The 21,747-nt window shown below is 61.5% G+C and overlaps 1 protein-coding gene across 1 annotated transcript in view; it reads left to right on the forward strand.

The window, feature by feature from the left end:
- Positions 1-21,747, forward strand: part of SORCS2 (sortilin related VPS10 domain containing receptor 2) — a 253,382-nt gene that overhangs the window by 158,236 nt on the left and 73,399 nt on the right. The window contains exon 3 of the mRNA XM_090267115.1: positions 17,513-17,612. Within this exon, the coding sequence (XP_090123241.1) occupies positions 17,513-17,612 (100 nt within the window). The remainder of the gene's footprint in view (positions 1-17,512; positions 17,613-21,747) is intronic.

Genomic DNA, 21,747 nt, shown 5'->3' on the forward strand with positions numbered 1-21,747 from the left:
CAGCTCTGATGCTGCTGAACCTGGCCCCTCAGCAAGGCTGTCCACATGCACCTGCTTGGGGACAGCCCGAGGTTAGGTCCCCCCGAGACAAGGCACGGAGAGGAAGGGGTGTATCTGGGAGGCAAAGGAGACACTGGCAGCAGCGGGGCCATGACGCCGGGTGGGAAGGCAGCAGCTCGGGGTCTGTAACGAAGGGTCACCCCGTGGGGACTGGCTCCGCTCCTGCGTGTTTACCCCCCGCCCCTGGCCACCCCCAGTACAGGGATGAGCTTCCCCTCCGGAGCCTCCCTCGGCGTTCCGAGGATCGGGCCATCAGGGACTCGGGGGGCGATCCAGGGAGCAGCAGAGTGACAGACCCACCCGGCCGTCTGTCCTCATGTCCTGATCTCCGAGCCAGAACACTGACCCAGCTACTGGTCCTCGGACGGATGAACTCCACTCCACGTGGACCAGTGGGCTGAGGTTCCAGACCTTTCTGGGAAGCAGCACAACACGGGCTTCATTTCAGAAGACTAGGGTGGGAGTCCGTGAAAGCCCCGAGGGGCCTCGACAGAGGCACCAGGCTGGGCCCCTGTCCTAGGCCCTTGGGGTGTGGGTGGGGGGCTGCGGGGCGGATGATACCGGGCTCTGGCTCATGGGATGGACCTCACGGTGGCTTGTCCTCCCTTTATTGTCACCCAACACACGCAGGGCCCGGTGCTCACTGCACACCCCGTAACTGTGGTCGTTCCTTCTCCAGGACAACCTTAGGAGGACGAACCACCATATCCTTCTCACCCATTTCACAGATGAGGAAACTGAGGTTCAGAGAGGCGGAACCACTTTCCCCCAGTTAAGCCAGTGTGTATATTTCTTTCTGTTACTCCCAGCCTGGAAAGTGTTCCCAAGTATGCAATATGTCCCTCCAGATATTGGGAATACGGACTTCACAATGTGGCCCTCAGAGGGAGCAGCATCTGGGGTCCTCCAGGCTCCCCCGCCAGGGGGTCAGCTCAGGACCGGAACCCTGGCTGCGCTGAGGACACCCACCAGGAGGCTGCTGCCCATCAAAGATGGGTCCTAACAGTAACACATCGCAATTAGGAAACAGGCCCATCCTCTGGAAACAATGTAACTGACCCCTGCAGCCCTGGGATATTAGACAGATGTTACTATTTTGCAAATATGTTTCAGATTGTTGAAAGAAGTGAAACATGGCAGACACAGGGGAGCCCCGCCCCCCGCCCACGTGACCTCCACTGATGTGTTCCATGCTGATGCGTTCCATGCGCCTCTGTGTTTTCACGGTTCCCCCACATCTGCCGTGTCCACGAACAAAGGAACCGGGGTGCCCTGTGCTCTCAGCTGGCTGTGCGCGGCTTCCGCTTCACCCAGAACCGTGTTTACAAACGGGTCCCTGTTGAGAGGTGGGACTCCGCCGTCTGAACGGCCCGCAGTTTAGGTTTCCCTTCAGAGGCGAGCTTTGGGCTTTGTCCCCCCGCCTTTTCGCTGGTGTGGCCGGAATCACAGCCGACACCCGCGTGCACGTGCATGCGATACCGCGTGTCTCCGTGTGGCCCTCTGGTCGGGCGTGGAGCAGCTCCTGAGTGAGAGGTGCGGCCCGGGCGTGTCCTCAGGCCCGTGCGGGCCGGGTAGACAGAAAGATCGGGCTTCATGGACTCAGAGGAAGAGTGCTGCCCTCCCCTCGGGCCCTCCCCGCCCAGAACCTTCCCGTGAGCACCGCGTAGAATTCACACAGACTGACCAGGATGTAAATCCTGATGCTGCCACCAGCTTTCGGGTGACCTGGGGCAGCTTCCCGCGTGGCACGCTGCCTCCGTCTCCTGCCTGTACGCTGGGGCGGTGATTCCCACTGGGCAGGGCTGCCGTGACCTGGGGTTTTGCTCAGATGGGTGATGCATCTGGGACACGGACAGGGGCCCAGTCAGGGTCGGCGTTGTCCTTGGTTCATTGACGTGCTGACTTCGTCCCTGAGCCTGAGTGCCATGTGGGCAGGCGGGCTGGCTGCACCCCGTGGAGCCGCCCCCGCGGCCCCCTCCTCCCCGCGCATGTGCCCCGCTGGGCCCGGAGGTCGAGCCTCTCGGAGGTGGACTCTGGGTTGTCTCCAGCAGCCTCTGGCCTGGAAAACTGCTCTGGCTTCCTGGGCAGCCGATGGCCCCCTCCCCGCAGAGCTCCATCGGCCAGACATTCCGCCTCACGCAGGGTCCCCGAGGGAGCCGCCCCTCCCCGCCAGAGGGGCTTTCATGAGGAAGGGACCGGGGCCAGGTGGGGAGGGGTGGGAACAAGGGAAACATCTGGAACTTCTTCATCCTTGAAATTAGTTAAACAAATACCACTTGCTCCCCCTCCTTTCTGCTTAAACAACCCAGAGACGGGGGCCCACGGGATGGGGTGTGTAGGGCAGCCTGGTCTTTCTGTTTACTGGGAGGGTTTCTCCGGTGATGGGGGGTGGTCCCCCATGGATCCCGTTGTGTGGACTGGCCTTGACCTTGGGCGTAGCAGCCCCTCCCTGGACCCCAGTTTCCTCCTCTGTGTCCGGGGGACTGGTTGGAGGGTCTTTCCTGACTCCTGAGGTCTGCCTGGTGATACTGGTTTACCCAGTGTCCCACTGGTGGGTGCCACCCCAGCCAGGGCAGAAATTAGAGAACCAGGAGGGGTCATCTCCACCCGCACTCCCTGTCTTTCCTGGACCCTGTGGGTCCTGCCATGGTCAGGCTTCACGGCCAGTCTTTGGATGAGACCCTCTGCTCTCCATGCTTGCTCAGGGTGGCCCGGTGAGCCGATCCTGCACACCCAGGTCTCCCCCCACCCAGTCACATGCCACCTGAGGGCCCCACCACAGACGTACGCCCTTTGCTTAGTGATTCAGTCTTCGGCTGCTCCGTCCACCACATACGTGCCCTAGGCATCCAGGCCTTTCCTGTCTGTGTCCAGCACCTGGAGGGGGCCTGGCACATGGGATGTGTTAATCAGCCACAGAATGAGTGACTGAGTGAGTGAATGAGTGAGTGAGTGAGTGAGTGAGGGAATGAATGAATGAGTGAGTGAGTGAATGAGGGAGGGAGGGAATGAATGAGTGAGTGAGTTAGTGAATGAATGAGTGAGTGAGGGAATGAGTGAGTGAGTGAGTGAGAGAGGGAGGGAATGAATGAATGAGTGAGTGAGTGAGGAAGGGAGTGAGTGAATGAGTGAGTGAGTGAATGAATGAGTGAGTGAAGGAATGAATGAGTGAGTGAGTGAATGAATGAGCAAGTGAGTGAATGAGTGAATGAATGAATGAGTGAGTGAGGGAATGAGTGAGTGAGTGAGTGAATGAGTGAGTGAGTGAGTGAGTGAATGAGTGAATGAGTGAGTGAGTGAGTGAGTGAGTGAATGAATGAGCGAGTGAGTGAATGAGTGAATGAATGAATGAATGAATGAGTGAGTGAGTGAATGAGTGAGTGAGTGAGTGAATGAGTGAGTGAGTAGATGAGTGAGTGAGTGAAGGAAGTGGCCTGGGGCCCAGAGCGGCCTTCAGCAGGAGAGGCAGCCAGACCTGGTGGGTGGGGGCCCTGCCGCAGACCGGCTGGGAGCTGTGATCCAGTCCACGGTCCGAACTGTGCCTCAGATTCCCCCGCTAGGAGAGAGGTAGTTTCCAGGTTCCCCCGCTCAGTCTCTGACTGCTCTCTGTCAGACACTGCTGTGCCAGTCCCGTGTGGGGCCTGCTTGTCCCCACCCCTGAGAGGGCAGGCCAGCGAGGGGACCCAGCCCTCAGCTCCCATGGGAGTTCCGGTGGCATCGGTGCACTGGGTGCACCGAGCAGGACCAGCTCTGCGGTCCGGATGGCTGAGCAGTGCACGCCGCTGCCCGTGGGCCCGGCTGGGTTAGGAAGAGCCTGGGTAGCCACCCTGGGGGCTCGGCCTTTGTCTCCAAGGCCTTGGGAGGCCGGGGCTGAGAGCAGGGCCACAGTGAGTGCCACTCCCCACCGTGCAGGTCCTCTGGGAGGGGGAGGGCCAGGCTCAGGCGGGGAGCCTGGGCGAGGGCTGAGGCCGAGTGGGGGCCAGGGAGGTGGGGAGGCTGCGGGCTGGGCTGGGGTGGTCTGTGTGGGCCCGCTGGCGGGAAGGCGTCTGGGAGGGGGCATGTCCATGTGACGGCCACAGAGAGACAGAGGAGAAGGCAGACGTGTGAGGCCCCCCTCGGGCCTGGGTGTGTCCCCCTGGCCCTGCTCACCTGCACGATGAGGTGACTGGGAGGTCCTGGCCGTCTGCCCTGCCAGCTGGTCTCGGCTCACTCGCCACCTCTCCATCCTCTTTCCCGCTCCCGCCCTCGGGTTTTAGTCAAGGCCCTTTGTCCCTGGGCCTCCCTTTCCTGTCCTGTAAATGGGGATGAGGGGGCTCCTGGCTGGGGTCTGTGGGGAACCAGAGCCTGGTAGGGGCCGCCCAACATGGGCAGTCTGGGCCGGAGCTGTGCTCCTGGGGCCGGGCCAGAGTCTGGCGCAGACCCGCTGGCTTGGACCCTGTCGGGCTAATCCAGTCCCTTGTGCGGTCTCCTCAGAAGTGCCAGGACTTGGGGCATGGGGCCGGTTCCCACGGGGCGCAGGCTTCGTGAGCATTTCCTGGTTGGCCTGAAGCACACAGCTTCTGAGGGACCCCATCACCCCTCAACTCCTGCTGCCAGAGCTGTCCCAGGTGGGGCTTTATGGCTCTCCATCCCAGCACGTCCCTGGCACTTGGAGGTGCCCCAGGGGCAGACAGGGCTCTGGGTCTGGGTTTCCCCTCATCCCACGCCCACTCCTGCTGCTCACAGGTTGACCTGGACCTCCTCCTTTGACTCCTGTGAAGCCAGCAGCATAGCAGCAAGGACAGCCACGTCACTGAGCTGACTTCTTCTCCCCACAGGATTGAGGACATTCCGGGTCTGGAGGGGGCATTGGGGTGGGTGTCAGGGAGCAGGGACTTCAGGCTCATAGGGCCATCAGTGTACAAGCTGCTGAGGTCTCTCATTTCTTTCTCTGAGGCTCAGGCAGTGGTGGGAAGGCCCTGCCACCAAATGCTGTGTGACCTCCCACAAGTGACTCAGCCTCTCTGGGCCTCCCGCTCCTCCCCTTGAGGATCTGCAGGCTCCATGAGCTCTGACAGTCTATCTGCTCCCCCTTCCTGAACCTACCAGTGTCCTCTCCCCCCATGAGGACCATGATGCCAGCTTGAGCCCTGGGTACCCCTGAGGGGCCCCTCGTTCTCCAGTCAGTCCTGACCCTGGCACCCCGACTCCACTGCTGCCCCGTGGCCTCAGCCCACACCCATGGGAACATCGCAGCACCTTCCTCCTCCCAGACCAGAGGGAAGGTGTCCCTGAAGCTCTTGGTGCCCACTGGCCAAGACATTGAAGACCCCTCTCAGGTGACCCCAAGATTCTATTCGTGGGGCTCCTCCTGCATCTTAAGCAGCACACTCTGGGCACTGCTGAGTGGTGGTCCCTGCTGTGCCTCCTTCTGGAAGCTTCCGCATCTCTCCTGTCTGCCTGCCAGAGCTAAGCTGTCTCCCAGGTTCCTCCTGAGGGTGTGTGTGTCGGGAGGGGGGGCATCGGGGGGCACCCTGCAACTTCTGCCCCTGCCCCTGAGGCTCTGCCGGACTCCTGGACCAGATGGCCAGGTCCTGAGGGCGAGGGCGAAGTCATAGCCATCCTTTATCCCCGGTGCCTACCCGGGACCTCCCTGCCCTGGGCCTCAGTTTCTACTTCCGTAAAATGAGTCCCTAACGGGACCGACGTGACAGGCTCGCTGGGAAGGGGGAACGCTTTAACGTGTACAGCGATCGGAGCAGTGCCTGGCATGGTGCCCGGCTCAACCGAAGGAGCGCCGGGGGCCGCGTGGGTTGGCGAGGGCCCGTGTAACCAAGCACACAGAAACTTGTTTCCTCCCTGCCTGGAGGCTCGGTCCCAGGTCACGGAGGCGGCCGGCTTGCCTTCTGAGGCCCCTCTCCTTGGCGCGCGGATGTCCGTCACCTTCCTGTGTCCTCACGTGGCCATCCCTCTGTGTGAGTCTGTGTCCTGGCCTTGTTTTATAAGGTCACCAGTGTGACTGGATCGGGGCCCACCCTGTGACCTCGTTTCGCCTTAATCACCTCTTCAAAGACCCCATCTCTGGTTACAGTTACATTTCCAGGGGATGGGATTCAGGACGTAAGTGGATGGGTTTCTGGGGGCGGGGGGAGGGCAGTGTAGCCCCGAAACTGGTGCTCCCTGATATTTGGGAGGTGCGCGAAAGCATGGGGTTATGCAAATGAGACAGCCCTTTCCTGTCCCAGAGACCTCGCGTGCACCCCAGAGCTGGTTTCATATTCAAGCCACGTTGCAAACCTTCCTTTATAAGCATTTTTTTCCACCCCATTTCCCACATGGAAGCTTGTGTATGTTGGGGAGGGATCTCCTCTTGAGGGTAGAAACTTTGGTAAGAGAGAGCGCTGCATGGCAGAGCCAGGAGCTGGGGTGGGGCCGGGAGCATTTCTTCCCCAAGAATTCGGTTCCTGGGACCGGGGGCTTTGTTCCCACCTGGGATGGCGGGGGAAGCAGGATGGACTTTCACGCCCCAGCACTTGGAGGTTCGCCATGTAAAGGGGAGACTTCAGAACCTGGGGGCTCTCCTCTCCCCACCAGTGTCTCACACAGGGGAGCTCCGGGCTTGGGGGGTCCGCAGACCTCACTGTGCTCTGCCGTTTATTACTCCTGACCATGGCAAGGCCCTTCCCTGCTCCCGCTCCATTTTGCTCCCTGAAAGAGGAGCATGCCCCGGGCTGTGGAGGTGGAAAAGAGATCAGTATTGGAGGACCGAGCCCCAGAGGGTGCGAGCCCTGGTGGTTGCCGACCTGCCTGCCCATCTCTGCTCCTCGGTGCCCCTGGGCCTTCCGTGGGGCCTGGCACTCAGTAGGTGCTCAGCAAATAGAATGGAATCGTCCTGCAGAGAGATTTCCCATCCCTCTCAGCCCCTCCTGAGGGCCTTCTCTCCTCCAGAGCACCCCGTCCGTCCGTCCGGCCTGTATTCCAGCCTCAGACCCAGCGAGTTGATTACAGAAGACACCGCCAGAGCTGGGGGCAAGGCCCAGCCTCCCGTGGGGAAGCGTCAGCAGCTTGGACCCCAGTGGCTTCCAGCCAGGAAGCCACGTGCCCCAGTGGGCACAGCACTCTGACAGATGTGGGCCGGGGCTGGGGAGGCAGTGCCGCCCCCCCCCCCCCCCCCCGATGCTGCACCAGCTGCATTTTCTGCCTGTGTCTCTGCCTGAGGAGCTCTGCTCTCTGGGCCTCCGGGGAGAGGCCAGGAAGGAAGGGAAGCTAGAAGGGCCTCGCCATGAGGCCACATGTCCTCAGCAGGCATGTGACTGATTGTCTCCACAGTGGCCTCTGCGGCTCAGCATGGCCAAGGACGGGGCTGAGGTACCCCTGGCGCAGAGGAAGAGCGCGTGAGCCCAGGGAGGTGGCTGCTCCCTGGCGCCTACTTTGCGCAGCACATAGAAGAGGCGGGTAATCGTGGGGTGGCTGGGTAATCACTGCATGGACGGAGCGCGCTCTGTGTGCCGGGCACAACCCCCTCCGGGTACGTCCCACGATCTCCATCCCCATTGTACAGGTGAGGAGACTGAGTCCCCAACAGTGCATACCCTGGGCGTCAGGGCCCCATGCTCGGAGCCTCTCTGAGCGAATGATCAGGCCGCACACGGGGGCTCTGAAGAATTTAGTCAAGTTAGTAGGATTTGCCACACAGTCTGCTAATAAAAAGGTCATGGGCTCCAACATCAGAGAGACTCGGTTTTAGGACTAGATGGTTTACTTGGCTTTCCGGGAGCTCAACTTGTATCCTCATGTTAAAAGAAGACACCAGCACATAGTAGGTGCCTAATAAACGTTTCCTTCCTGCAGTGGAGCTGTGAGTGTCACCTGTTGGGTCTCCAGGGACGGGGGACCTGGCTCACAGGCCTCAGGGACCAACACCCCAGACTGTAGAAGGCCTTGCTCTTCTCTGTGTCCCGTTGAAATGACAGACGTTGAGGCTGGCGAAGCAATTTGTTGTTTCCTTTGGGGGAAAAATTAGATCAGTGATTTCTGCTCACTGACTGTGGAAGCAGCGGGGAGGGAGGCCCGGGCTTGGGAGGGGCTGTGTGGCTCCTCTGTGGCTCCGAGCGCATGCAGATGCCCTGATTACCTTCTCAGCAGGAGCCCTGCTCAGCCCCAGTGTGACGGGCGGGCGCCAGCCTGGCACGAAGCGGTCTCCCAGCTGTCACCTGGGGAGCCCCGACAAGGCAGCAGAGACCGGCATGCGTGCAGCTGGTGACTTCCAAGAGGCAACCCCGAGCCCACACTGGCGGGCTGTGGGACGCAGGTTGAGAAACAGCGAAAGTATCTTCTTTCTTTCTTTTTGGCTCTTGGAACCAACTGGACCCCAGTGTTAATGAATTCAGTCCTTCACTCAAGAAGCCTCAGACGTGAGGCAAGAGCTGGAGAAGCCACAGTGAATGGGACACATCCCTATCATCCAGAGCTTTCCCATTTAAAGGAGCAAAGGGACCCAGTCAGCTTTGCTGTCATGTGATGTCATAGTGCTGGGATGCAGCCCACAGGACCTGCCCCTAGCACCCATGGGTGAGCCGCTCACTAGCGAAGGGAGTCAGGGCTCGCTGGGAGGGGTAGGTTGGGTGTCTCGTGCAGGAGGTTGAGGGATGAATACAAGTTTGCTGGGGAGATGGAAGCCTGAGAAAGGTGTTGGCGTCGGCGCGGAGGGTGCAGTTGTCCCCCACCCCGGTCTGGACACGGTGGGGCCCGCTGCGGAAGCCCTGCTGAGTGCGCTAACGCAGGGAGCGAAGGAGGGAATGAGCGCTCCTGTGCTCACGGGACGCAGGGGCGGGAGCTCGCGCTTTTCCCCCACTGCACCCCGATCAGGTGAACTGCACCCCCCGGGCCCAGGTGGTTGTATTGGATTCTAAGCGTCTCCTCTACCTGGCAGCTTCTCACTGGCAGCAATGTTGGGGGGACTCAGTTACGGAAAGGCAAGGCTGTTCCAGGACATTCGGGAGGTTGGGTTTGGACGCTGTGTTCTGCCTTCCCCTTCCTGTTAAAAGCACCGAGTCTGGTGTCAGGCCGACCTGCGTGTGAACCTCCGCTTTCCATCTGGTGGCTCCGTGACCTTCAGCACGTCACTTCGCCTCTGAGCTACGGTGTGTTCGTCTGTAAACAAGGGAGAGTCAGTTGCAGCCTCCTGGAGCCTTGTTGTGAGGGCGGACGTGAGCAACCCCGAGTGTGACGATAGTTGGTGGACATGGTGAGGACGGTGGTGATGATAATGGTAGTAATGATGGTGGTGATGACGGTGATGACGATGATGGTGATGGTGGTGGTGATGGTGATGACAATAGTGATGGCAATGGTGGGAATGGTGGTGATGGTGGTGATGACGGTGATGATGATGATGGTGATGGTGGTGATGACGGTGATGGTGGTGGTGGTGATGGTGGTGATGATGATGATGACGGTGGTGATGGTGATGACGGTGATGGTGATGATGGTGATGGTGGTGGTGGTGATGGTGGTGATGATGATGATGACGGTGGTGATGGTGATGACGGTGATGGTGATGATGGTGATGGTGGTGGTGGTGATGGTGATGATGGTGATGATGGTGGTGGTGGTGGTGGTGATGATGGTGATGGTGGTGGTGGTGGTGGTGGTGGTGGTGATGGTGATGATGGTGGTGGTGATGATGGTGATGATGGTGATGGTGGTGATGATGATGATGACGGTGGTGATGGTGATGACGGTGATGGTGATGATGGTGATGATGGTGGTGGTGGTGGTGGTGGTGGTGATGATAATAGTGATGGTGATGATGGTGATGACATGATGATGGTGCGGCCTACATGAACGCGGGTCCGTCACTAGGAAAGGGCTCCTGGAGGAGGCTGACCTCAAGCTGACCTGGAGAGTCGGGCGAGGATGGGACTTGCGGCAGGAATGGGGAGCACAGGCCAGTGAAGGGGGTGGACTGGGGCCTCTGTAGCTCAGGGTCCCGTGGATTTCTGGGCGCCCTCACTGGTTGTCCCACGGCGCCACCCCCATGGCACTGAGAAGCTGCAGGAAGGCGGCCCTGTGTCTGCTGTTCTCTTCTGTCCTCGGTACCTGCCTGGGTTTGGCAGAGCAAAGTGTTGGGAAGGGAGAGGGCTGAGTCCTGGGCAGAGAGGTGGGAGCCCAGACGTGGGGACCCAGAGGCACAGGTCGGCTCCAAAGTCTCGCAGAGGAGAGTGGGCGGGGGAGGGAATTTGGAACTCTCTTGAGAGTGTTCCTGAGGGTCTTCCTGGTGCCTCGTGAGGTCCGCTCAGGAAGCGAGGGAGGGGACAGAAGCCCGGGACGGGCCACTTGGTCCTGGCATGGGCACCATCGCCCAGCCACGCATCCTCATGCTACAGAGCCCGCCCAGGACGCAGCAAGGAACGGGGGGCTCTCCCACCTGGTGCTCCGATGGGGGGCCTGAGGCCCGGAGCAGGAGGCTCTTGCCCAGGCTGCCCGGGTGGAGGGCAGTGAGGCTCACCACCTGGGTCTGCCTCCTAGGCCCGTTCCCTTCCCACTACACCCCTGGCCCCCAGAATTAGAACTTTCTGGAAAGTGGCACCCCTCTTTAACCCCCCACCCCCGCAAAGCAGTGAGCTGTAAAATTTGCTTGTCAAGAAATCCTTTGAGGGAAAAATGTGTTTTCAAGGGGTTCATTTTCTTACAAAACAGTATGAGAAAAATAAAAAGAAAGGCCAGGTCGCAGAGAGAAGGGCATTTTCTAAATTTCTAACCAGGATCCATTATTCATGGGCCACATTTGAAAAGGCCAAAGCCACCGAGCGGAACTGGGCGTGAGTGGAAAGGCTGTGACTGGAAGGGCGTGGGGGCCTTCCGGGGAGCCAGGGGCAGGGAGAGGACCTGCTGATCCGGGGTGGGGGTGCGGGAGGGCAAGGGCTGTGACCCTCCTGTCCCGTGGCTGCGAGCGCAGCTCAGCCCATCTGGGGCACCAGCTGCCCCTCTGAGTAACGCCGGCCTCTGTGCCCCAGGGCCAGCGCCCGCCCAGCGGCTGGGTTTGTGCTGTCACCAGCACGTGGTAGGCTGGCACAGGGACACAGAGGGGCCTTCTATTGTTGTTATGTGACCCGACTGATTCTAAGCAGCGGTGCTGTGCGCGGACATGGCCTCTGCAGAAGAGGACCCTGAGGGTCAGAGTGGTGACGAGAGAGCTGCAGCACGTGGCTGGTGGGTCCGTGGCTTTTGTGCTCTCCCCCCGCGCCTAGGCCAACCACGGACCCAGGGCAAGGCGGCCGGCTCCTTCCCACCTGGCGCCCCCGTCTGCCAGTGGGACAGACAACCTGCGATTGCTGAGCTTTTTGTTGGTCTTACTGCCTCTCTGTGCCCTGAGATGGAAGGGACCCGCACCCTCTCCTTTGAAAGTGGGTCTCGACCACGGAGGTCCTCCCCCACTAAGACACAATTGACTTTCTCAGGCTGACTGTGCACTGCATGGCAGGGTGTCAGCTTTCCTCATTTCCACGGTGATTACCCCGGGGGACCGTCGCCCCGACCTCCCAGGAGCCAGGCGTGGGCTCCGGCCGCGAGCGTGGCTGCCTGAGGCACGGAGATGGGGCTCGCTGTCTGCGGGCCCGGGCGGACGCTTCGCCCAGGTGCACTGCGTGTATCCTTGCTGTGTCCCTGGAGCGGCTGGGGTGGCTGCCACGGTCCCGTCGCACAGGCCACGCCATCAGAAGTGAGTGGGGGCCTCCAGGCTGTCCCGGCCCTCAAGACCTGGTGCTCATCAGCCTGAGTAAGGGGTGTGCGGGGCGGGAACCACAGGGGCTGACGGGGAAGCACGTCCCGGGGAGGCCGGAGCAGGGCCTGGCAGGCAGCTCAGCAGACCCCCCTGCCTCGCCCTACACCTGAGACCGGACTCCTCCGTAGTGGGAGAGGGAGCTGTGCTCAGGGCGGGGCCCCGGGGCCATGATCTCCGTTTCAAAGGGATAATTCTCGACTGCAAAGGAAGGTCATCAAAAAGCAGGGGTGGGAAGTGCAGGGTGGGAACCCAGGGGCTCAAACTGTTGATTAAAAAGACCCGCCGTAGACTCTATGGGTCTGTCTGGGGGCTGCAGTCAGGCAGCCTCTGTGGTCCCCCTGCTCTCCCAGCCCCCCAGACATCTCGTCCTCCCCCACCCCCGTGCCCCATGACTCCCACTTATGAGTGTCTCCCTCTGGCCTGTGACACCTTGAGGACAGGGATTCGCAGAAGGTGCAGAGAAGGGAGTGACTTGCCTAAGGCCACACGGCCGGAAGTGCTGAAGCTAGAATTTAAAGCCAGCCCTCGTGACTCTCCATCCACCAACAGGAACTTTGGGCTCAAAAAGTGCTGCGCATGGAGGCACAGTTGCATCTCTCTCCACGCTCCTTTCCGTCCTCCTTCCTTCCTTCAGCTGCCACACCGAGCACAGTCCCGGTTTCCCTTTCACTCTGGACGGTGCCCTGAGATCGTAGATGCAACCGCCATGCTTCTGATCTGTAAATGCCGTGTTCGTTTGCCTTATTAGCGTGAGGGGATGTTTGACGGGTGTGCAGGTGTCCTGGGAAGCGGGTTTGGACCAGCAGTCTGAGTGGTGTGTCCTGATTGACCCTGACGTGGATGCAGAGGCCTCCCCTGTTTGCGGGGTCGCAGGACCCGCCATGGTGTGGCAATGCCGGGGGTGGGGGGTTGGACAGATGAAGGGGCTGAGGCTCCTTTGGCTGGAGGCCCTGAGACAGGTGGCTGGCTGTCCCCACCCTCCGCAGCTCTCAGCAGCTCCTGTGAGCATGGCTCCTCCTGCTGATGTCCCCTGGGAAGGCCCCTGCCCTGCCACTCAGTCATCAGGTTGGCCAGCAGGGCTGAAGTGGAAATCAGAGATGCCCCCTAGGACGTGGAGCGTTCTCCAGGCAGCGTGCCTGGGAATGTGGCCTGGGTGTGGCATCCCGCCGCAGGGCCTTGGCACGTGCTGTTCTGGATCCCGGGTACCCGCAGGGACTGAGCCCTGATGCATCCCAGTCTCTGTTCAAGTGTCACCTTACTTGGGAGAGCACCCTAGGCCATTCCGCCTGAAACAGCACCCCCGCCCCAACTCTCGGCTCTCCTCGCCCCGTCTCCAATCCCACCATAGCATCTGGGGTCTGTGTCGGTCACACCTGTGCAGATGGAGAAACCGAGTCTGACACGCTTACAGGTGCACCAGCCACAGAGGTGGGCCCCACCTTCTCCACCTGGGTGCTTCTCCCAGGTGGCCAGGGGGCGACAGGCTCCTGCACTGGGGGGAGGGGCGGGAGCCGAACACGTGTCCCTGCCAATGAAATAACTATGGGGCACCAAAATGGCTTAATTAGCTCATTTTTAAAAAAGCAAGTATGTGCAAACACTCAGTGATTAAGCGGCCCGTTTGCAAACAGCGGTTTTCCAGCGGAGCTTGCCGTCCTGGCTTCTCTTCGCCTGCTTTTACGGTCCGGTTTCCTTCTTTCAAGTCTGAATAAGTGTAGAGCGGACGGATCCCTTTCCGGAGTGCCGGGTGCAGTTGGAGGAACTCGGAGGTGGCGTGGGTACGAAGTGCTAGGGACGGTGGGGGTCACAGCGAGGCCCCGGGGACCACAGTTCCCCCCCATCCGCCCTCTCTTTCCCCCTTCCCCCTCCCTCCCTCCTTCTGGATGCCTGAGCTCTCAAAGGGATTCTGACACTGTCCCCAGGCGAGGGGGGAGTCTCTCCCCAGCAGGCAGGCTCAGGGGGCGCTTTTTCGTGCTGGTGCTTAGACTAGTCAAACCCAGCGCCCACACTTCAGCCTGCTCCCTGAGGCCACGTGGCCTCCGGGCCTGGTGCCGGCAGCGCCTCCACGGGTATCTGACCAGCGTTTTGAGTGCTGGCTGGCTGTGGACTCATGGCTGGCCTTGGTGACCGCCGTCCTTGCTGTGAGCTGGGGACCTGTATGCGCTTCAGGAGGAGGTGGTGGCACCTGGGAGCCGTGGGGCGATTGGGACAAGACTCGGGAATGCACGGTGTCTAATTCAGAGTCCTCCTGGTCTAGTAAATGCAGCAGCCCCTCGTGCGTACAACAGTGTCCCCTCCAAATCCATGGGCGTTCGGGGGTCTGAAGGGGACCCTTTGGGGATGGAGGGTCTTTGCAGATGTAACCGGGAAGGACTGAGGGACAGTCATTCCGGATTCCTGGTGGGCTCCTCTGGAGAGAGATTTTGGCACACAGTATGGGGGGCACATGAGGCCGAGACAGAGACTGGGGGGACGTGGCCACGGTCCGGGAAGCTGGGAGCCACCGGGAGCCGGAAGAGGCATCAGGAACCCTCCGCCAGAACTTCCGGAGGGAGCGGCCCTGCCACACCTCGATTTGAGGCTTCTGGCCTCCGGGACTCCGAGAGGACGGGTTCCCGCTACCTGAAGCCTGTTGGCATCTGCGCAACGGCAGCCCTGGGCACCCAAGCTAGCCCCCCACAGCCCCCCACCCCGTCCGCCTCGGTTCCTTCGCCTTGTCGCACCTCCTTGGACCGCATCGCCTCACCTGGCTGAGTCCCGCTGCCTGCACTTTCGGGGCTCCGGGAGGAGGGAGTTTCAGAGCGCGCGGTGACAGTCCGCCGAGACACACCGCTGCCGGGGGTCCTTTCTGTGGGAAGACGCGATGCCGGGCACACCCATCCCCATTCTCTCTCCTCATGCCCATTTTCGGGGTCCCCTCCCTCCCCGCCTCTCTCCCTCGGTCTCTGTGACCACAATCCCAGACTGGGAGCCTCCTGTTGGCACCAGTTCAGCTCCTCTGACTGCTCTGGGGAGAGCAGACCAGCCATCGTCGGGGTCTGGCACATCCCCGTTCACCCCGGGGGCACGGCGGAATCATCGCACATTCTGAAGAGCGGGTTGCTGGTCTCCAGTGACCCTCAAACCCCCGACACACATTGCGGGGGGGCAGAGACCATTTGACACTGATTGTCGGTCTCAGGCCTTTTCGTGTCCTGGAATAAATCTTCATAATACAGACCGTCACTGCCAGCCTTATTTACCTGAATTTGTTTGAGAAACTGGCGGCCTGCAGAAGTAACGAGTGAAGTATAGACCCTGGAGGGCCCACCAGGAAAACGAGGTCTGGGCAAGGGGTGTCCCCGAGAGCAGGCCTCGCAGGGAATGCTGGGAGGCCAAGTGACAGGCAGGGTGCTGGCGAAGGGCGTGACCTTTCTATTGATGCGGACCCCAGAGACCCCAGATTCCAACCCTCTGATGCCTCAGGGGGAGCTGATGCCCAGACCTTGAATGTGAGTAGGGAGCCTCGGAAATCAGGAGCAGTGCGGGGTGTGGGCCCGGAGCTCCGAGCAAGCCTGACTCACAGTGACCCCACCGCCCAGGGCCCGGGGTTCCTCAGGTTGGGGGCCCCCCCACAGGGGCCAGCAGCTGTTCTGGACTGGCCCATCTGCGAGCCCTGCCTCGTCCCACGGGCTTGGGGGGTGCCGGGCACGCGCGCTTCACCGAGGGGCGGTCCCGCCCCAGCCCAGCAGCACTGCCTTGTCCTCTGGTCATCTGGGGTCACCCTCTGTGTCCTCCCTCAACCTAACACCCCCCCGAAGTCCTACAGGTCCCACCTCCAGGCGTGTGTCCTGTCACCTGCCCCCCAGCCATCTCCCTACAACATCACGACGACAAGACCTACCTGCTGGCTGGACACGCTGCACACCTCTCACCCACATGTGGAGGCATCCAGCTGTGGGCAGGGGGTCCTGCTGGGGGCTCGGGGCGGGTGGGGGGTCAATCTGTTGGGGGGCAGAATCAACGGCCAGTCCTGGAGATGGCTTGTCCAGTTGGGAGGGAGACAGGGGATGGGGGTGGACCAGGAGACCCAGAGGTGGCTTCCATGCATCAAGCTGTAAATGTGGCCATTTGTTTCTGGGGCTCTAGCATTTCCTGGGCCTCTGGATCGATCGGGTGCTAATGGGTCTTGGGCTCCCTCCCTCGCAAAGAAAATCAATCCTCCCAGGTTTGAAGAGTAATTGCTTCCCTAAGCACACCCCAGGGGCCTCTCTGTTCTCTCCAGCCGGTCCCGTGGGTCCTCTCCTTGCCGCCCCAGGGAGGGCTGGTCCCTGGGGACTCCCTTGTGGGGGGGGGGGGGAGTAGGGGGCTGACCTCCATCCTGACCTGGGAGGTTAGCCTGTGACCCTGAGGCCTTGGGGGGACCTGACCTCTGGGGCCAGGGGGCCACTGAGTCCCAAGGCAGGAAATACAGCCCTTCCTCCTGGAGCTGCTGTTTCACTTGAAGATTTAGGGAAGAAATGCGTCCCCGTAGGACTCACTGAGGGCGCATGACGGGATAGAACTAACCGCTCTGCTCTGCGGGGTGAGGCATTCACCCTAAAGCAGCTCCAGGCCTGCCCCTGAGCCCCAGCAGCCCTGGGCAAGTCTGAGAAGCTTGGGACCCCCGGGGTGTTGGAGTCTGAGGACTCCCCTGGATTCCAGCCGACCCCACTCAGTGAGCCGGGAGCTCGGCCCGCAGCCTGGTGCTCTGCTGCCTTCACGCAGGTCTCAGCGGTGACGAGACAGGAAGTGGTTTGGGGGGGTTCCCAGTCCTGTCCCTCCTGTCCTTGTCCCCACCTTGGGTTCTGTTCTTCCCCTGTCAGGAGATGGGGACGCTCTGGAGTCCTGGAACCCGTGCTTCTGCATCAGGGCATCCCTCTGGCTCGGAGGTGGGGGGGTGAGCTCCTGGGTCGCAGTGCATTTTCGGGGGATGATGCTAAGGACCATTGGTTTCAGGGTCACCGGCTTCAATGTGGAATCACTTCCACGTCCTGCCGTGTGTCCGTCGTTCCTAAGTATAGGTGTGTGCTGGCGACTCCTCTCCGCCCACACTCTGGGCTGGGGGGTCCGCTGGCCTCGTCCGGCTCAGGCCTGGTGCCAGCCGCCTTGGAGCCCCGGTGCCCGCTGCGTCCTCTGGTCCCCTGCCGTCCTGGGTCCTGTGGGCGCGCGGTCGGGGTGGAGGGCGTGGGTCCTGGGGGAACTCAGCGTCCAGAGATGGCCGGGGGCACGCGGATGAGTGGCTGCATCAGCCACTCGAAGCCGAGTGACTTCGGACCGGAGCCTCTGCCCCCTGGAGGCCCCACCCGGTCCTCCTGTGACTGAGCCGTGGTCACAGAGACACCGTCTGTCAGAGCATTTGCAGGAGGACCTAGACGTGTCTTCGTGGCCAGCAGGATGCAGCTGTAATAGAGGGTGACAATGAGCAGACTGTGCACAGACTGTGGGCGGCCGGGACGTGACGACAGGGGCAGTGGCTGGCAGTCACTGACCTCGGGTCCCAGCCCCGGAGGGAGCCTATCTCCCGCTGCCCTGGGAGGAGGGAGGGCGATGCGGAGGGTGTCTGTGTGCGGTGCCCACATGGTGCGTGGCCTGGTCGCGTACGACGTGGACTTGGTGCGTCTGCCCTGGAGAGGCCAGTCCCTGACACCTGTGCTCCTCTTCCCCCAGGTCGTCAGACTATGGGACCACCTACACCAAGCTCACCCTCCAGCCTGGCTTCACCACCATCATCGACAGCTTCTTCATTTCCCCGGCCAACAAGAGGAAGGTAGGTGCTCCGCCCGGCGCCGCCCCCACAGCTGGTCCCACTCGGGGACGCCGAGTGCCTGCCCCCAGCGTCTGCCTCTTCCTCCCGCAGCAGCCCGCCCAGTCCCCCGCCTTCGTTCATTTTGCTCAGTGAGTTTTAAGCAACTGGGGGGGCCTCTGGGGAGAGGCTCTGTGTGCTCATCGGAGGCCGACTTCTCCGCCCTAGAGACGGCGCCCGGGGCAAAGCCAGGAGGAGTGCGGGGGCTGCGAGGGCAGCAGCCTGTCGTCCTGCGTGGGGGTCCTCACGGGCAGCCATCAACAGTGGGCTTTTCTGTTTGTTGCGTTTCGATTTGGCTTTGATTTTTCAGCCGAGCTTTGCGTTCTGTTTTTCACGGTCTGAGCGTGTCTCCCAACTTTGATGTCTGCTGGCCGTGGGCAAGGACACTTTGTGGGTTCCTGAGGAGACCCTTTGCAAATCCCCGATGGCCCCCTGGGGACCGCACGGGAGCTGTGAGGCACCCAGGGTTTGCACAGAGTCACGGCTTCCGGGATGAGAACCCAGAGCGGCACGTCCTTGCGTGGGCAGGTGCCCTGACGGTGGCTGAAAGGAGCGGTCGGGGCAGCCTGCAGCCGGGAAAGCCCCACACACCTACGGGCATCCCGGAAAGGGCACCGTGGCTGCGGCAGGCCCGCGCGGGCACTCGGGGTCTGGTAGTTATGTGGACGCAGATCCGCGGCTCAGGAGTCGTGTGCGCCTGCCCGTGGCGGGTCCTGCAGAGACCACGGCCCCGGCCGCTCTACGGGGCTGTCCGTGGGTCTCCGCAGCCCTTTTTAATGAGACGCCATCTTTCTACAACGGGTCTTTTCCTCCCTTGCTTTGACCTTGATGATGTATAAGCTTCCTGAGGAACAGCATTGGAAAGCCCGCCGTGGGGGCAGTGAGGGGCAGGTGCGGCCCCTCTGTCACGAGGGGGCCCTGCAGTGGTTCTGGACGCAGAGTGGGTCAGACCGGAGGGCAGGAAGTGGGAGGCGGCCGGGCACCGGCCGCTGGGAGAGTGGACAGAGGCCTGAGCTCCAGCCCCCAGCGCTCAGGAGCAGGACAGCTGTGGGCAACTACCTTCGCTCTCCTGCCTCGGTTTCCTCGTCTGTGGATAGGGTCGTAACAGGTGCTGTGTCCCCACAGCTGCTCCTGCTCTCGGGGTGGGGAGGGAGTGGAGCTTGCTTTGGTTTGGTTTCAAATGCATTTAGGAGCAGAAAAGCCACTGTCACTGTTACAGAAAAAAAATGAGGTGAGACCATGCCAAGTAAGGGACGGGGAAGCCCCAGGGGCCTCGGGCGGGTCTTCAGGCTCATGCTGGGCGGGGCTTGGGAGCAGGGCGCAGCCGGGCAGCCTGCTCGGTGGGCCCCGGGCTTTATCCGGTTTTATTACGTCCGTCTCCTGGTCGCGCACAGCCCCGAGCTCCCGGCCAGTATCTGGAGATGCGCCTGTCATGGGCTGGGGATGGGGGGCACCCTTCAGAGAAAGGGATTTTCGTTCACTGTGAAGCACAGTCTCCCGTCCTCATCGCATGAATACACTCACTTGTGCTCAGTGGCTGGGCTCCTAAGCCACGCCCTGGTGGTCGTGTTCACGTGGGACAGACCCCATGTCAATCACGGTCAATGATTTGGGGGAAGGTGGGGCCTGACTTGGGGGTTTGTAGCCTCACTTGCATTACCCAGATGAGAAAATAGAGGCACAGGGAAGCCGGGAGGTTTGTCCGAGGTCACACAGCTGGGAGGCAGTGAGGCGTTCACCGGTGCAGTCAATATACTGCGTGTCTCTCTGTGCCTGGCACTGAGCGGGGATTCGAACCCGGGTCTGCTGGCCTCCGGAGCACCCTTGGGCATACCCAGCAAAGCCTAGGCAGCAGATGGGGCTCCCCATGTCTGTTCAAGCACAGCACAGCCCCCCTGCTGGAGGCTGGAAGGCGGTGGCCCTGTGATGTGTGGCAGATGCACCCCTGGGCTCTGTAACTCCGGGCAGATCCTCGTTCCTCTCCAGGCCTCGGCTTCCCCGTCCACAGTGTCACTGGAGGTTCTCCGAAGCCCCTTCCTGCGTGAGCATTCCTGACCCCGGGTGTCCTCCCAGCAGAAGAGCGGCAGCTGGGGGGTGAGCCGCCCGTGGGCAGAACCCCGCCCTGTCTCCTGCGTGTCTGGGCTTTTTCCCCGGTGAGAGGGCGGCTCTCAGCCCAGCACCACGCGGCGGGTGCGGGTCAAGGCCCTACTGTGCACCAGGCTGCGTGCTCGCTGCTGCGCGGAGAGAACCCATCACTCTTGTAGACGTCAGGTGTGGATGAAGCGCCCCCTATGCGGGGTCCTTGCTGGGCCCCGGACAGACAGCTCCAGCCTTCTAGAAGCTTGGGGGTGGAGGGGACCCTGAACACGAAACCTCTCCTGCTGCGTTTCTGCCGGAGCAGTAAGGCGGGGGCCAGAGCTGGCCCTACAGAGCGGCTGCATCCTGGGCTGAGTCCGAAGGGAAGGAAGAGCAGGCCCTTATTTGTGGGGTGCCTGTGGGAGGGTGGTGTGGGCGCCCCGCCTCCCCTGTTGTCGGGTAATGGATCGGTTTTGCAGGAAGATGCTGATACTATTAGGATTCCATTTAAGCAACAATACAGGCCAAGCTGCACTTCATAGCTTCTTAAGAGACCACTTTACAACCTGCCTTGCGAAACGAATTCCCTCTTCTTTTCGCCTCGTTGGCAGTATGATCGGAGCTCCTGGCCCTGGTGCCCATGGGCAGTGTCCGCCTGTCACCATGGCACAGCCGGGCCCCTGGGCCTGTCAGTCCCCAGACAGACCCCCTGGGCCCTCCGTGCCCATCTGCAAGTCCCTCCCGGGCCCTGGGCTGGAGCAGTTTCTGACTTGACTGTGACCACACCGTGGCGCGGGGAGGGACTGCACAGCCGCCGCCTGGGGAGCTGGCCTGGGCTGGTCAGGGGCTTCCTGGCCGTCCTGTGGAAGGTGAAGATTCCCAGGAGGGTGTCTCTGCCCTCTGCCCTACCCCCGCCTCCCCTGAGGAAGAGAGGGTGAGCTTACACCTCCCGGCACCTGCGCGGGGACAGGAAGGCTGCTGGGACAGGGGCGTCTAGTACAGGGCACTGCTTTCCTGGGCAGAAGGGTCAGCCCCGGCCGCACGCTTCGTCGGGTTCTGCCTGCACTTGCTGTGAAGATGGCACACGCAGGAGCTGCAGGGACAGAGACCTCACGGCAGAGCGCAGGGGCCCAGCGGCGCGGCCCACCTGCACGGGGCTGGGGAACCCTCCTTCCTGGCCCAGGGTCTCCGCAAACACGCAAGGCCCCCATGGCAGCCAGCTCGCTTTTCCTTCGCTCACTCCGACTCCCCCACAACGCCCCAGACCTCCGTGTTTCAAGAGCAGCAGACAGGAAGTGAGGTGTGGGGACGGCATTGGGAGGTTGTGCCCTGCCGTGTGTGTCCCCGCAGAAGTGCGGTTGGTGTGGGCGGCGCGGGAAGCTTAGGAGAAAGGACAGGCGCTCCCGAGAGAAGGAAGAGATGGGCAGGGAGCTGGCCGAGACGGGGAAAGACAGCAGAAACTCAGCGCCCCAGCCGAAGGCATTCGGGGCGCCTGTGAGAACAGGGTGGACCCCGTGGAGAGGGTCAGCGAACTGAGACGTCCTCACAGCTGAAGGCGCTGCCAACAGAAGGACGAGGACAAGACGACAGGACGGGAGGCGCCAGACCGGAAGGAGAGAAGAGCCCCCCTGAGACCCGCCCGCGTATCCGAACAAGTGCGCAGGGCGGCCCTCTGGGAGCCGCGGGCAAAGGCGGCGGGGAGAGGGCGCACCCCGAAGCGGAAAGGCCGCGCTCAGCCTGCCCTCACCCTCCGGCCCTTTTCTTTGCTTGTGAGGGAGAAGAGAAACATTACCTGTAGGAGAAGAGAGCTCAGACCACGACACACGTGTTTTCAGTATTAAAGTTCAAAATAGTAAAACGAATGTTAGACCCTAAAACTCGGAGAAGACAGAGCAGGGGAATAATTTATGGCCTCGTCGTGGGCTTTGTTGAGGGGGTGGAAGAGCGTGAAGGCTGCCCCGCTGCCTGTGGATACGGAGGGCGCTGTCCACGCTAAGGGACCCAGCAGCTAAGTCAAGTGGGA

This window comes from Furipterus horrens, unplaced genomic scaffold, assembly GCF_987537825.1.
Source record: "Furipterus horrens unplaced genomic scaffold, mFurHor1.1.pri manual_scaffold_2, whole genome shotgun sequence".
NCBI classification, from domain to species: domain Eukaryota; kingdom Metazoa; phylum Chordata; class Mammalia; order Chiroptera; family Furipteridae; genus Furipterus; species Furipterus horrens.